Source organism: Thermobia domestica, chromosome 1, assembly GCF_964235325.1.
Source record: "Thermobia domestica chromosome 1, izTheDome1.hap1.1, whole genome shotgun sequence".
Taxonomy (NCBI): domain Eukaryota; kingdom Metazoa; phylum Arthropoda; class Insecta; order Zygentoma; family Lepismatidae; genus Thermobia; species Thermobia domestica.
In genome coordinates this window covers 146,178,249-146,193,199 of record NC_137454.1, presented here as the reverse complement: position 1 = coordinate 146,193,199, position 14,951 = coordinate 146,178,249, and the positions used below count along the sequence as shown (strand labels likewise).

The window sequence follows — 14,951 nt, the reverse complement described above, 5'->3', positions numbered from 1 at the left end:
ACGCACTTTTTTTTCATCTCCAAAATCAAGGTGCGTCTTAGATTCGTGTTATGCAAGTTCATGCGATTTTGCAGTCAGTAAAACCCAATTTAGAGCAGAAAACGATTGAATTTTGCCGGAGATAGCTAATCCCGTTAGTCACGATTCTGTAAAGAATGAGTACTAGGAATATCCACATTTTCCGGAAAAACGGGAAATTGTTTTATCCGGAAACCGGAAAATTTGAAATTCAAAACGGAAGACGAATAATTTCTTTTTTGTTTTCCAATGTTTATCTTTTTTCATTCTTAAAAATCAATGCGCTTTTTTCTTTTTTTTTCTTCAAGAGTGCGTCTTACATTTGAGGGCGCCTTAGATTCGCGTAAATACGGTATATACAAAATGTAGTTTAGTCTTCACAAAAGCCATGGAAAATATAATCGCATGTTATATTCTAAAATAAGTAGTTATATAGCACAAAATCTTAATGAGTTGGTTCTCCGTGATATATCAGCGCTATAAAGTTCTGTAAGTTTAATATTCAAGACAATGGCGCGATACGAGACATTAAGATTTTGTATTCATAAACGGCATTGATAAATGCTAACAAAATACTCATCTTTTAACTAAAACAATTATTTCACAGAATTAACTCCCATAAAAAGAATTCAAGTTATTACTAACAAAACACTAATTTTATAACGAGAACAATTATTTCACAAAATTAACGTGCACAAAAGGAGTCCAAATTAAAGTTTCTATTTGGAATGAAATACATTATTGCTTTTCTTGTAATAGATCTATATGTGTGAATATTTATACATAAACTTACGCTTGAAGTACCTTCAATACGTAAATTATCCGCCTTCCAAAGTCCCATTCGACACTGTCTCTTTGACTAGTAATACTACAGGAAGTTCTAATGATCAGTTATATTTTATATCACCTCTTAAAAAATGTATAATGCTACTTAATACAATCATCCATCCCTCTATTTTAGGCAAACGACAAGGTTCCTTTTTTTAACTCTTAGTTACTACGTACAAATACCATGCATGACATATTTACAAATAACCTGAAATAATAGAAGAAAAGGAACGTCATTTCCTTTATTATTTTGGATATAAATTTTTCATGAAATAACTTTCGAATCCAGCATATACTTTCTTTTCCAACCATCATGGTTGTTACGCCGCGGAGAAATGGTTTGCAATAGCAGATTATGCTGTATGAAACAAGTGCTTTCAATGTATATGTGTCTGTTGATTATATATATACCAATTACTGTATTGGCCTGCATGCATACAAGCCACATTTTATAAAAAAAAAAAAAAAAAAAAAAAAAGTCATATTCGCGACCTTACAAAAATTCTGACGTTTTGTCATGTCCTATGCTGTTAAAAATGTTCTCAATCTGAATTGACAAATTTGCTACAATTCCATTGTAAAAACTGGAATATTATTTAGCAATACCATTCTTGATAACCTACCATTTGATTTACGTTAAGATAAAATATGAGCTTTCTGTACGGCGATAAAACAAATAAATAATTTTAAAAAAAGTGATGGAGTGAGTTCCGTAAATGTACTCAGCAGGAATAATAGTGTGACGGAGAATGCGCAAATTTTTTTGTCTAACAAATACTATACTGGCAGATAATAGAAAGGTACTTTTAAAGTAGATAATAGTACCATAATTCTTCAATAATCGTACTGTATTTATAAAATATGTGCCTACCTAATTAAATTGCCGGTAAATGATTACTAGTATATTCTTTTCTTCTCTGGACTTATACTTCGATATCATCTTTTTTCTTCTTTGCTCTTTCAGATGTTAGAGTGGGGCTTATATTCAGGCCAATATGGTATTTTGATTTTTAATGCCCACAGAAATAATTTATATAAAAATATATATTCGTCTTTATACCAGTATCTATAGAAGGCTAATTTATTTCATTGGGAGGCACGCTTCATTTGATATACTTCCGAAATAACTTAAAACTATGGATTATAAAGCTTACAAACTTAGCATCACTAAATGATGCCACCAAGTTCAAATTTACGCACTATTGACAATACTCTTAACTCCTCTCGTCTGTCGATAATGGATTTATGTGTTACTTTCGATAACGAATAGGTTCAATGCCTTGTCTGTATGCTAAAGAACCTTTTTATATATAAAAATGTATGTTCCAGCATAACTCTAGAATGCTTGGTTGAATTTTAACTAAATTTGATGCACATATTACTTTCAGTTTGGAAAAGTGTACTATCGGGGAGGAGCAACACACCCAGAGGGGGGGAATTATCGACAATGACTGATATTAGTGTCGAATTATAATTCTAAGATTCCATGAGCTGATTGGTGATAGTTCCAACACCCTTTAAGTTCAATTTCAGCTTCCCAGTGAGGGTAAGACACCAAAGGGGATTAGGATCGGTGACATACAATTATAGAAAACGGCCAATATGAGTGTCGAATCTGTAGCTTTCAGGGTCGCTGAGATTAACAGTAACACTTCTGATGCCACTTAAATCCAAATTCAGCCCTCCTTAGTACTCCTAACATGTAAAAAATAATTGAAAATTACCTATTTTCGCGTGGATCTATAGCTTTTGGGGTCCTTAAGATGATAAATGACAATTTTGGCACCCTTTAATCCCAAGGTCATCTCCCAGTTGGAAAAGGTGAAATTTCCAGTCTTACGTCCCACGTTTATACCGACTAGGTAAAGGAGACTGTGATGATGAGGAATGAAGGCAATGATGGAATTAATAAAGTGGGAGGAAACGGGAGAACACTAAGAAGACCCACGCACACGGTGTTTGTCCACCACAAAGTACACTTGGTGCGAGCTGGGATCGATCATAGATCGCTCTATCACCAAGCCTATGCGTCCCTCATTTCCCAGCTGGAGTAAGATGCCCCTAGTACTCCTAGGAGGAGGCATATAAAATGATCGACCAGTATTAGTATCGAATCATTAGTTTTCAGCGTCGCTAAGTTAATTAATTGCTGGAATTCCTGACCCCGTTTAAATCCAAGTATAGCCTCTAGTAGGTGCAAGACTCCTAGGAGGGAGTGGGAGGGGCAGACAGAAATGATAAGATACGAACCGATATTAGTATGCAAAACGACCGACGTTAGTGTCGAATCCATAGTTTTCGGGGTCGGTGAAATGAATAGTGACGCTCTCAATGTCATTCACATTCATCCCCATTTACAGAGGGCGGAGTGGGGAGGTTAAAAATAAAATGTCAAAAATGACTTACATTTGTGTCGAATTCATAGTTTTGCTGGTCGGGGAAACGTCTGACTCATTTGAAATGATTTTTCGAAGAAACTTCAAGCTGGGTTTTTATATCATATTAATTTGGTTAAAGACGTATTCTGTGGGGGGTTGGGTATTTTAATATTTATGGCAAAAGTAGAGTTTCTTTTGTAATTTTATCATTATACTTTCATTGAAATAAATGTTCTACGGAGGAAGGAGATTCAAATATTTTCAATAAACCTATTATTTCAATGTGAAGAAAGGATATTTCAGCTATATATATATATATATATATATATATATATATATATATATATATATATATATATATATATATACTAGTGGCGGATCTAGGATATGATCAAGGGAGGGGCTAAACCATAGTTTGCCGCTTTATCCAGTGTAAAACAGGTTTGAAGTACATTTTATCCAGTGTATACCTGAGGATTAAGGGGGAGCTATAGCCCCCCTTGTATATATACGGATGAATGGATGTGTATATTCATATATGTATGTATGTATGTTCCAACATAGCTCTTGAAAGCTTGCAGCAATTTCAATTAAACTTGGTACACTTATGACTTACAATCTGGAAAAAAATACTGTAGGGGCAAGACACCCTTAGTATCCATAGAGATGGAAAGGGGATGACATTTAGAAATAATCGAAAACGGACCGATATTAATGTCGAATCCGTAGTTTTCAGGCTCGTTGAGATGAATAGTGACTCAATGCCGTTTAAGTGCAACTCCGATTAGCACCCCTACGGAAAGTGAGGTGACATGTAAAAATAATCAAAAACAATTGGTATTAGCGTCCAATCCATATTTTTCAGGGTTGCTGAGATGAGTAAAGTCACTCCCAATTCCGTTTGAATCCAAGTTCACCCTTTATCGGTATGGGGGTGAGTACGAGTGTAAATAAAACGTTTAAAATGACCGAATCGAACCCATAGTTTTCGAAGGTGGGAAATCGGCTGACCTGTTCGAAATTACTTTTTGAACGGAATTTCAGCTTGTAAATGAATAAATAAAAGGTTTCTCGCCCCAATTCCTTAAACTAAATCATATTGTGCTGCAGTTATTAGTGAAATATTTGTTTATAAAATAATTTAAAAAAAAATCGCATGAGTGATATTTTACAAAATTGTTAAAACCTCACCCCACGAGTAAATTATTCCTTGCGATTTTTTTTCGTAAGGAACAATTTACACAATACTATAAAGTTATTAAAGAGACATGAAGAAAATCTCATGAGTCGATTTTGAGAAAATCGAAAAAACTCATCTCCTAGAATAAACTACACCTCGCACACTTTTTCAGAAAGGTATGCCATATTTTCATGTTATTAATGAAATATTTATTTATGAAGTTTGAACAAAATCGCCTTAATTGTTTCAGAAAATCGTCCGAAAAAAAATCCATCCCCAAGAATAAACTACCCCCCTTTTTTTGTGAGAAAATTGTAAAAAATAAATAAATAAAAACAGCCCAAGAATAAACTACGCTTCGTACATTTGTTTTCAAGACAAATGAGTTAGGGCATATTGTCAGGTTATTTATGAAATATGAACAAAATTGGCTGTCATTTTATAGAAAATCATCCGAAAGAAAACACCCCAAGAATAAACTACCCCTTTTCGATTTTCTCAGAGAAATAACTTACACCATATGATGGGGTTGTTTTTGGAATATTTAATGAAATACATTCAAAATCGTTAGGTCCGTTTTTGAGACAATCATAACTTATTCTTAGAGATAGGAAGAAAATTCTGAACCCCCTTCCCTGAAGGATCACACAGAAATTTTAAGTTTAAAATTTGGTTAAGGTACGGTGAACAGTATGGTCTCTAGGTGAGTGTACATCAGGACGAACACAAACGACAGATGTCGATATCTATCGATCATGAAACGTGTAAATCTGTTGAAATCTCGAATTCGATTCTTTTCACTATCATCAAACTTTCTTTATTCCTTTCGTTATCGAAAGTAAAAAGACAATCAAGAATATAAAACAATGTTTAACGAACTGAAAATAATGAATACTGGGAATCAGGTAGAACGAATTGGACGATTTTTGCACCCTGGTTTGGTAATATACACATATACAGTGTGTGTAAAAACTATGGGGACAAACTTTGGTAGGGATTCTACAAACTGGAAGTCTGTATCATCCCATATCCGGTAATGAACAGTTTAGGAATTACACGTTTCCGAAATTACGAGATAATGAACTTTCGAGCTGAATAATAATTTTACGAAAGCTGAAACGTTTTAATGAAGATTGTATCCGGTAGGGACATGCCAGTAGAAGAATTTATTATAAACATTACGTGGTGGCAGAATATATTTCACTCACACTACGGATGTATGATTTAACATTAGATTCAGACAGGGAACCCGGCATTAAAAGGTGAAGATTTATTCCTTTCGTGGAGAACAATTGTAGTTTTGCTAGGGTATATCTTTAGTAACACAAAGTGTGTAGCAACATTATGTCATGATTTGTTCACCTACAAGACATACGAATTTTGATTTGATTGTGAAACCCAAATGAAAGTAGCTAACAATTTTCAAAGAACGCAGAATACTGTAAACATGTCTTGCAGGCTTTCTAAAGAGAAAAAAAGGAACCCTGAACTACTACATACGCTTATTCATAAGACGATTTCTGGGAACCTAATATTTTACGTTTAATGTATTCATTTGTAATTTACTATACATCATTATATCGATAAAGAATCTTTTGGCTGTACTAAACAAAACTTATCACAGAATTGTATTACACATTGAAATCGGCCAAAAATTTGAAAACAAGTGTAGAAATTAGTAACTACAAAAACAATGCCTACAAAAGTTTTCTTTATAATGCGAGGACGTGTATTTCGTATTACAATCAAAATACATACATATATTACATTCTACACCAATACTCTGTTTTACAATGCCAATGTATATTACAATGTATTTGATAATTATTTGCTGCATCAAACATATTGTTTCAATCTAGCTCACACTTGAAATTCACTTCTCACAGGATTATAGTTGTAACAAAGATATTATAAAACCTGTTATATTTTATAACATCCTTGACTTGTAAGAACAAAAGTCTATAATTACAAGACTATGAATGCGCGTATAAACAGAAAAAAAATTGTTTTATCGATGATGAATAGTACTGACGTTGATCCAAGTGTACTGATACGCATATTCAAATACTTTGGGAATTTTCCAACTACCACCAAATTGTCTGGGTACCATGAAGACAGGGCACATTTTGAATCAACCATAACGACGATAATACTTCTGAGGAATCACGTCACTATGCTCTCCGAAGGTTAATATTCGCTTTTACACATTATATCATTCGAATTGTCAGTATGATAGAAAGCGAAGAAACCAGTTTTTTTTTTTTTTTTTTTTTTTTTTTTTTTTTTTTTTTTTTGTTCTTACTCATTTTACTATAAACTAAAAGAAAAAGTAATATAATTTTATTTCTAGTTTTTATTTACATATTCACTACCTTCTTTTTGCTTTTCTTTTGTTTTCTTAATATTTCGTTCGTTCGTTTGTTCAGCAGCAGCAACTTCATACAAAAGATACATGTACAGAATATTGTATTAGATACATTCTGTCAAAACTTAACCCTAGGGAAGTATAACTCAGTTCAGTTCTAACTTTCATTATGGTAACCTACACAAAATATCATAAAAACATTAAATTACTGAGGGTGTATGTGTATAAAATAAACGGATAATGGATTCGATTCCTTTCTTTAGAAGTACACGGGCACCTAACTTTTAAAATAACAGCCTTGAAGTGAAATTAAATCTTTTAGTTTCACGTGCTGTGATTGTGCCCTTTAGGCTAAGGGAGACAGAGGATTAAGGCAAGTGAATGATGATGAATTGTTGGAATGGGAACATGGGAGGAAGTGGGAGTACCCCGAGAAAACCCACGGATACGATGTCCACCACAAACTTACTTATCCGGGGATCGAAACAGGGACCTCACGCACCAGAGGTAAGTATTCTACCACTGAGCCACCGTGCCCTCAAGTAACAGCTTTCAACTCTCATTTTATCGTTACGTCGAATTCCACAATAAAGTCTGCCGTATAAATGTTTTCAGATTTATTAAACTATTTCTCTCCTTTATTGACGGCTTGGAAAGTTGCAGAAGTTCCTTTTGCACAGTTACTTAACGATTTGATGTATTAATTCAACATTTAAAAGAGAAATAATACCCTAACATATCTCAACAGCTTTTCAAGAGAGTCAAAGATTAGACGTTGAAAATACATATTAAAAGAAGTAAATACCTATATCTACTTAGAACGAAAGATATCTATGGATATGAACACCAATAAAGAATTTAGCAGACATCTTTAATTAGGCTTAAGTGAATTCGGAAGGAATAGCTTCATAGGCTGGTATGTATAAGGGGGGAGGGGGGAATTTCTTTACTGATATATTATTACCTGTATTGACATATGGATCGGAAATGTGAACACAAACTAAATCAGATTCTTCATCTACATACTACACAACGAAGTATAGAAAGATGTTAAGAATAACCACAAAAATAGTTGAGTTTAGTGGTAGCTGTTATCTTGAAAATAAAGGCACTGAAGTGGGAGTGGATGGGACACACAGAAGGTTGATTCTGGTTATATAAACGAGTTTTCAAAATGTACTTACCCTATGAAAACCTATACCGTCACCACCGGTTATTCTCATTTTATCCTATTCCTCCCTTCAGATTGTCATTATGACAGCGAAAGTAATGATGTGCACATCATTTTAACAGACCAAGTGCACACAAATCCATTGAATTGGCGTCAAGGCTTTTCACAGGAATGTAATAAGCCCGAAAAACACAGACTCCTGCTTTATCTAATGATGAAACCAGAGATTTTGGGTAGACGCTTCCTCTATGTGGACCAGCACCTGGTTCTTGTTGCCTTTGTACGAGGGATGTATTTCCGATAGACTGGTGGTCGTGACAGGCCGCATTCACCTTCAAGTTATTACCCAAGTTTTTTTTTCTTACCTCCAACATCTCACATCCGGCAACAACCAAGATTTCCGCGACTTTCGGTAAAACTTGGTGTGTCATTTGTCAGAGGTGCCAGGTATGTAACTGCCCGAATGTCATTATTACGCGTGATATAATATACGCCTCATCCAATATGACAAACGTCTTCCATTTTGATCCCAATAAGTGTCTTTCGTATAGTTTGTCTTACATTCAGGAATACCTGTATAAGGGGAGAAGGGAGGACTCTGGAAGAGGATCTTATGTACCCCCTATAAACCCGGCCCTTATGTGCATGTTTTACGTCAAGACGTCAGTCAACGAATTCTACAAATCTCAACGACACTCTTTCGCTGGCATCCTCGAACGGGCCCCTGAATTACGAAATAGGAAGTCAGAAATAATGACACCTGAAAACTGATGCGCTTCACGCATCAACCGATTGAACGTGTTACATCTACCTAGGCCTTCATGGATTGTAGTGTAGTGAGTTTAGTACTGCCTTCTATCTGTTAACTAATTTCATCAGTATTTCAAACTCATAGTACTAAAGAAAACTGAAAAGAATGTTACTTATTTATCTGTCTCCCTGCAATTCGACTCACCTCGGTATACTGAAATAACATACTTAACGTGGTGTTGCAAAACCACATGAAAGTCTGTCCGGCCCTGCGGCGAACTTATCAGTGCATCACCTTTATATATATATATATATATATATATATATATATATATATATATACACGGGCTGCATAAAAAGTAATGGCAACATTGTTATAATCTGCATATGGCTTTATGCACAGAACAATTGTTATATTCCTTTAATGTAATTAGTTCTCACCACCTTCTGTCACACATGAAAGGCATCAATCACCTTCAACGCGTCAAGCTTCGTTGATGTCCCGGGGGACCCATGGATGTTGTTCGTCTTTCCGAAACATATTTTTATGGCGCTTCTATTTTCCTCCTTTACTTTACGACACTGCTGCTTTTGACTAAATAACACACAGTCGTTACCAGTTGCCCCATTTTATCGCCACACATATTCCCGTATCGATTACAGAACTCTTGTAGTGCTGAGACACAGCCCTCTGACGTGAGGTCAGTGTTATCAAGGGTGGTTCAAAAACCAGGGGATTTTTTTTTTCGAATTTCATCTGCGGCACCCCTCACATCTATTACACGACTGAAAATAGATACACTGGTCAAATTTTAAATTTTTACAACAATTTTTAATGGTTGCGCAAGCCGATTGAAATTTTGAATACTATTGGTATATACACATTTTTATACATATACATTCATATTGTTATACGTATTATGTTATATAAATATTACATAATTATACATAAAAACACATTATTGCTGATTATATTTACATTATTAAAACTTTGTAAAGTTTATTTGCTAACTCTATTTTTACACTTCACTTTCACATATTGAGTTTACTTAGATACTATATTCTTTGAACACTATCTATTGTATTGTATTGTATGAACAGTACGATATTGGTGCCTGTGTTCCGCAACAACTTGAGTTGAGTTGATTTTCAGTTTATCGTCCCGTTCAGCAGCGAGGCTATATGAGACGTGGACCTACTGATTAACGTGGAATCCGAACCACATGAGCTCCCGCCGGGAATCGAACCCGGGTCTCCCGCGCCAAAGGCGCGTACGCTAACCCGCAACAACTTGAAATAGATAATGTTTCTGTTCCTCGTTCTTTGTGATAATACTGTTATACTCTTGTATGAGAGCAACTATGCGTTCTGTGTGGTCTTTAACTACTTCATAACCAGGTAAGTAGTCAGTGTTGGATTTCCATGTCTCCGTATTTTGTGTAAGAAATGTTATTCGAATACTCAAACGTTGAAAAGCTGCATTGTGTTCTTCGTAACCAAATTCTCAATCTTGGCATCCTGTGGTGAAACAAGAGCATATGCAGGCGTTTTGGAGGCTCATCATTACTAGTATCTGTATTCAAGTGTTTCACCAACTCTTGCTTTGTTTCTGCGGACAGTTCGTCGTAGAACGTCAAACCAATGAGTTCTTCGTTCAAGTGCCAAAGATGATTTTTTTTTTTTTTAACTGGGCTTTGTAAATGGCTGGATTGTCTGTTTCATATTTAAGAAGGGTTTTCAGGAACTCGAGATCATTTCTTGAAGCAGATGCAGCAACTGGCGATAAAAACCACGCTTTCACATAAGCTTTAGCAATGAACGTACGCAAAGTAATCAACCCTTTTTCTTCTTGATGAGTAAGGTTGAATTGGTCTCTAAAATCCATATTTTGAATACGAACAGTGCCTTTGCCACACACTTGGCGTGGTGAATAGCTCCGGGTGCCGCAAATGGCACTCCACGAGGCGAGATTCCTCCAAGAAAGGAAAAAGTCAGTTAAAATAATTCATGATACTCATCCTCCGGCTGGCTACACTGAAGATGGCTACGTTCGAAATCTATACCTTCATTCCTGATATTGGCCAAATCTATATTTCTCTCTGCTGAATCATTAATCGTTGCTGCTATAACGAAAGTTGCTTTTTTGTCAGTTAATTCGAGCTACCTAACATAGAAGCAAGTTCGGGAGTAACAACTTGTTTTCCAAGTTTTCTGCTTTCGTTTTTGTATGAGGACTTCTGCAGGGTATGCTGCTGCTTAGGTTTCTATTCGTCATCAGAGTAGGTTTTACTTGATTTCAAATTTCTGTGACTGTCACTCGAAACAAACAGGGTAACGGCGTTAGTGGTAGTGTTGGCACTAGTATTTGTCTCCATCAATGCATGTTTTCGTTGTTGTTCTTTGCCGTTTTCGCTTCCTTTTGAGCAAGAGTTCTGTTCACTGGCACCGTACAACCACGTCGTCCCTTTTCCCTCTGAGCAATGAGAAAGTCCTTATATTCTTTATTTTTAATTAGTCTAAGGACATCTCCATGTGCTATATCAAATAAGTTATTCAAACTTGCAATAAATCTAGGTCCATTCTCTTTCTGCTTGGTAATTTTCGGTTCTTGCTTTTCTTTGAACTTACCCATTGGTTCCTTAATATTTTGAGATTCACGTTTACATAGTTTTCCTCACGAATTAGAATAGGAGCCTTTTCCCAAAATTGTACAGTTCTTCGTACATCTCTAGCACTATCGTGGATCTTTCTAAGATTAGGGGTGAAAAATACACACAAAACATCGCCATTCGAAGGTAGCTTACTTTCGGTCAGAGTTTCCTTAACTATTCCTAGTAAATAAAGTCTAGTCTCATTTCTAGTGGCTTCTGCCATGATATATCAACGAAGTATATATCAACTTTATCCCAAACTTACTATCATACCACAAACCAAACCAACACTACACCATCACACTTCTAGCTTTTGTTCTGAGAAAAGAAAAAAAAATCAGCCGCTACAATTCGGTATTATCAGCTTACTGCCACCAAATGTCTCCTAGACTGCGATGTTCCTGGTTTATAATCTTTAAACAAATGAAATGCGGGTTCCGCCACCGGAAAACAAAGTGTAACAGCAACTTATAACGTAGATGGAAATAGATTTGTGATTGCAGTGAATACTGTTTAAAATTTGTTAAGTTTATATTGTTTTTAATGGTATGATAAATACAAAATGCAATGGATGCATCATAGGGAATGATATACCAATATAACATAGTAAGACAACTTTTGTTGATCATTGTTTGAACAACAACTCCTACAGTAGCATAGTCGATTTGTAATAATAACATGAACTGGATATAGGATGATAAGCGCACAAAACCTGAGTGTACCCCACTGTCAATATAGCGACAATAAAGCACTAATTTGGTTAAACTTTAAATTGATTGCGCAACCTCTAAATATTGAGCTATTGATTTGAAATTTCGGATGTATTATTTATTTGGAAGGGAGAACAACTTTAGGGGGTGCCACGGTAAAATTTCAAACTTTCGAAATTTTGGACCACCCTAATATATATATATATATATGTGTGTGTGTGTGTGTATGTATGTTTCTGTGTGTGCTTCGACATGGCAGTTTATTAGCTCCATAATGTTCTTTTGGCTCCGCCACTGTTATAGACATTATTTTAAAATACTAATTAATATTCTTTTTTCATATGGGAAAATTAAGCTACCAGCCATCTATATGGTTTAGTGTTTGATCCCATGTTAAATAGTTTTACGTATTCAGCGCACAATGACTTTAAAATATGAACACGACTGCTTCCATTAATTCTGATTCGGTTCAACATTCCTTTTGATTTTCCTGAAAAATTGCATATAAAAAAAAAATCTTAAATATAACCAGTACCTCTGGCAACCTTGCCATGTGACTGATGTCACTTGTAAACATGTAAATTAGTTGCACGCGGCATTCGTAGATACATCAAACGAGTAATATGACCACTAGCGGGAAGGAGGGGGCGTAAGTATGCAGGACTTACGAAGGGGGCGCCAGGTAAATAAAGTTAGGATCTACTGATATTAATGATAAAACACAGAGAACCTTCAAAAAGAATTTCAACTGATTCATTAAGAGTGAACAATTTCAACTTCAAGCAAGTTAATTTTTAAGTCTCAAAGAAAACACACGTTATGTTGACAAAAATAGGAGAATTTTTAGGAAATTTATTGTAACATATATTTTTCAAGATTGGGGGGAGAGAGAAATCCAGAGCTCCGTGGCTAAGCGCTTAGCGTACGCGCCTTTGGCGTGGAAGACCCTGGTTGATTCCCGGGGGAGCTCATGCGGTTCGGATTCAACGTTAATCAGTAGGTCCTGCCTCACAGCCTCGCTGCTGAAAGGGACATTAAACAAAATCAACTCAACTCAACAGGTAAATCCACCCTTCTTCTTGACTGATTTCAACTGAAGACATGCCTAGAAGAAAATATATAACACCATATTTACTCAAAATCGAATAGATTTTTACGAATGCTATAGTAGAAAATTATTTTATTACATTTGTAAATACACAAACTTCCAGGCTGTGGGGACAACGAAATGTAAGCCTTAATTCGTGACTGATTTCAATCCTAAGCACTGACCATGTTCTATTAAAATCCAACAAATTATTATTAAGCAATCGCGAAACATACACAAATGAATGTTATGTCACTTATCCTTGGTTAAATAAAAGAGAATGTTCCAAATAAAAAGTAGCTAATCTTCTGAAGTTAGTCCGAAGACCCTTGATCACTTCGAATAACCTAATACCTAAAATTACTTAGGCTTCTTCCTTTTCATACAATGTGACTTAGACAAAAGAATTGGAGAGAAGAAAAATAAACTCTGGACTGACTTAAGTCGATCTCCCAATTTAAAACACTTTTAGAGAAAGGTCGATTTTTGGTAGTGAATATGTTAAACTTGTTTATGTTTGATACAAAAGTGACTTTCTTTTCATTTAAGTAGCAAGATCATGAGTTACAATCTTGAATTAAATTATTTAAAGATTTTAGTAATTCCTTCCTTGAATGTGTCGATCAATTCATAAATACAATCGTATTTTTCAAAACTACAACGTTTCAAGGCAGGATTTTTTAAAATTATTTTTCATATGTATTATGAGTATTCTACAATAATCTGTAAAAAATTTCAACTAGATAAAAAATTAACAAATAAAACCATTTTTTCTTATAAATAAATCTCTATTTTAAAAAATCTGTTTAAAAAATAAAGAAATATGTACTAATTGCGCTACGAATTATACAGTCTTCTTTCGTATTTCTTTTTCTCGAAAACATACTGATTTCTTTATTTCTTCGCTTTCTTCAGTTTTCGTCATTTGCCATTTTGCATACAATTGTGTGTTCCACCGTCGACTACCTCTTCCTCTTGATGATCACCATTATCTTCATCATCGTCATCGTCATCTTCTTCTTCTTCAACTTCCTCGTCGCTTGTAACATCCGGGTCATTCGCTTGGGATTCACATTTTTCGCAGTGACACGTAAATAAGTAGTTCTCTCTGTAAGATAAATAGTGATGTATTAGAACCAAACAGAACAACGTAAGGCATTTGAAATAAGTTTTCCTACAAATCCCTACATGAGTTTTCATAAAATCGAGTCCTAGCTAAATGGCTTTCATTCCAAAATAATAAATTCAAAATATTTAATTAAATCGTTAGGCAATAATAATAATAATAATAAATAAAATAAATGAAAAAAATACTATTTTTCACAAACCTTCCTCTATTTTTTGTTATCGGTCAGTTCCATGAAAAACCGATTCAGAGGTTTCTCAGTTAAATGAAGCCAAACAGGCAAAACACTCTTTAGATTGTTAAAAAATATTGTCTTATTTTAACTCGAAAGTGATTCTTTATAAATAATCACATATAACTCTTCCTTTTTCAATGTTACTATATCTATAATACGCTGAATACTCTGAATTTACTTTGTGTTGTTCATTATGGGTTAGTTGTTCTATTAACAAATTTCCAACACAAGTCTTAGATGAGAAGTTATTTCTGTAATAAGGCATTCAACCTATTACAACACAACTAATCTCCAAATTACTATATATTATTAGTGAAAGCGTATGCAGAGAATACGGCATACTAATAATTCAATGTTGTTTGGTTGAGAGACGAATGATTACTATTTTTGCTTGTCTTAGTTTGAGTTTTTCTGGTTTCATTACGATCTCTAAGAAAGAGATTCGCAAACTG

The 14,951-nt window shown here is 34.8% G+C and overlaps 1 protein-coding gene across 2 annotated transcripts in view; it reads right to left on the bottom strand.

Annotated features, from left to right (window-relative positions):
* Positions 1-151: 151 nt before the first annotated feature.
* Positions 152-14,951, bottom strand: part of Smyd5 (SET and MYND domain containing, class 5) — a 50,085-nt gene continuing 35,285 nt past the window's right edge. For both annotated transcript variants that reach the window (XM_081764016.1, XM_081764014.1), the window contains exon 10: positions 152-14,246. In XM_081764016.1, the coding sequence (XP_081620142.1) occupies positions 14,060-14,246 (187 nt within the window). In that variant the 3' untranslated portion in view covers positions 152-14,059. The remainder of the gene's footprint in view (positions 14,247-14,951) is intronic.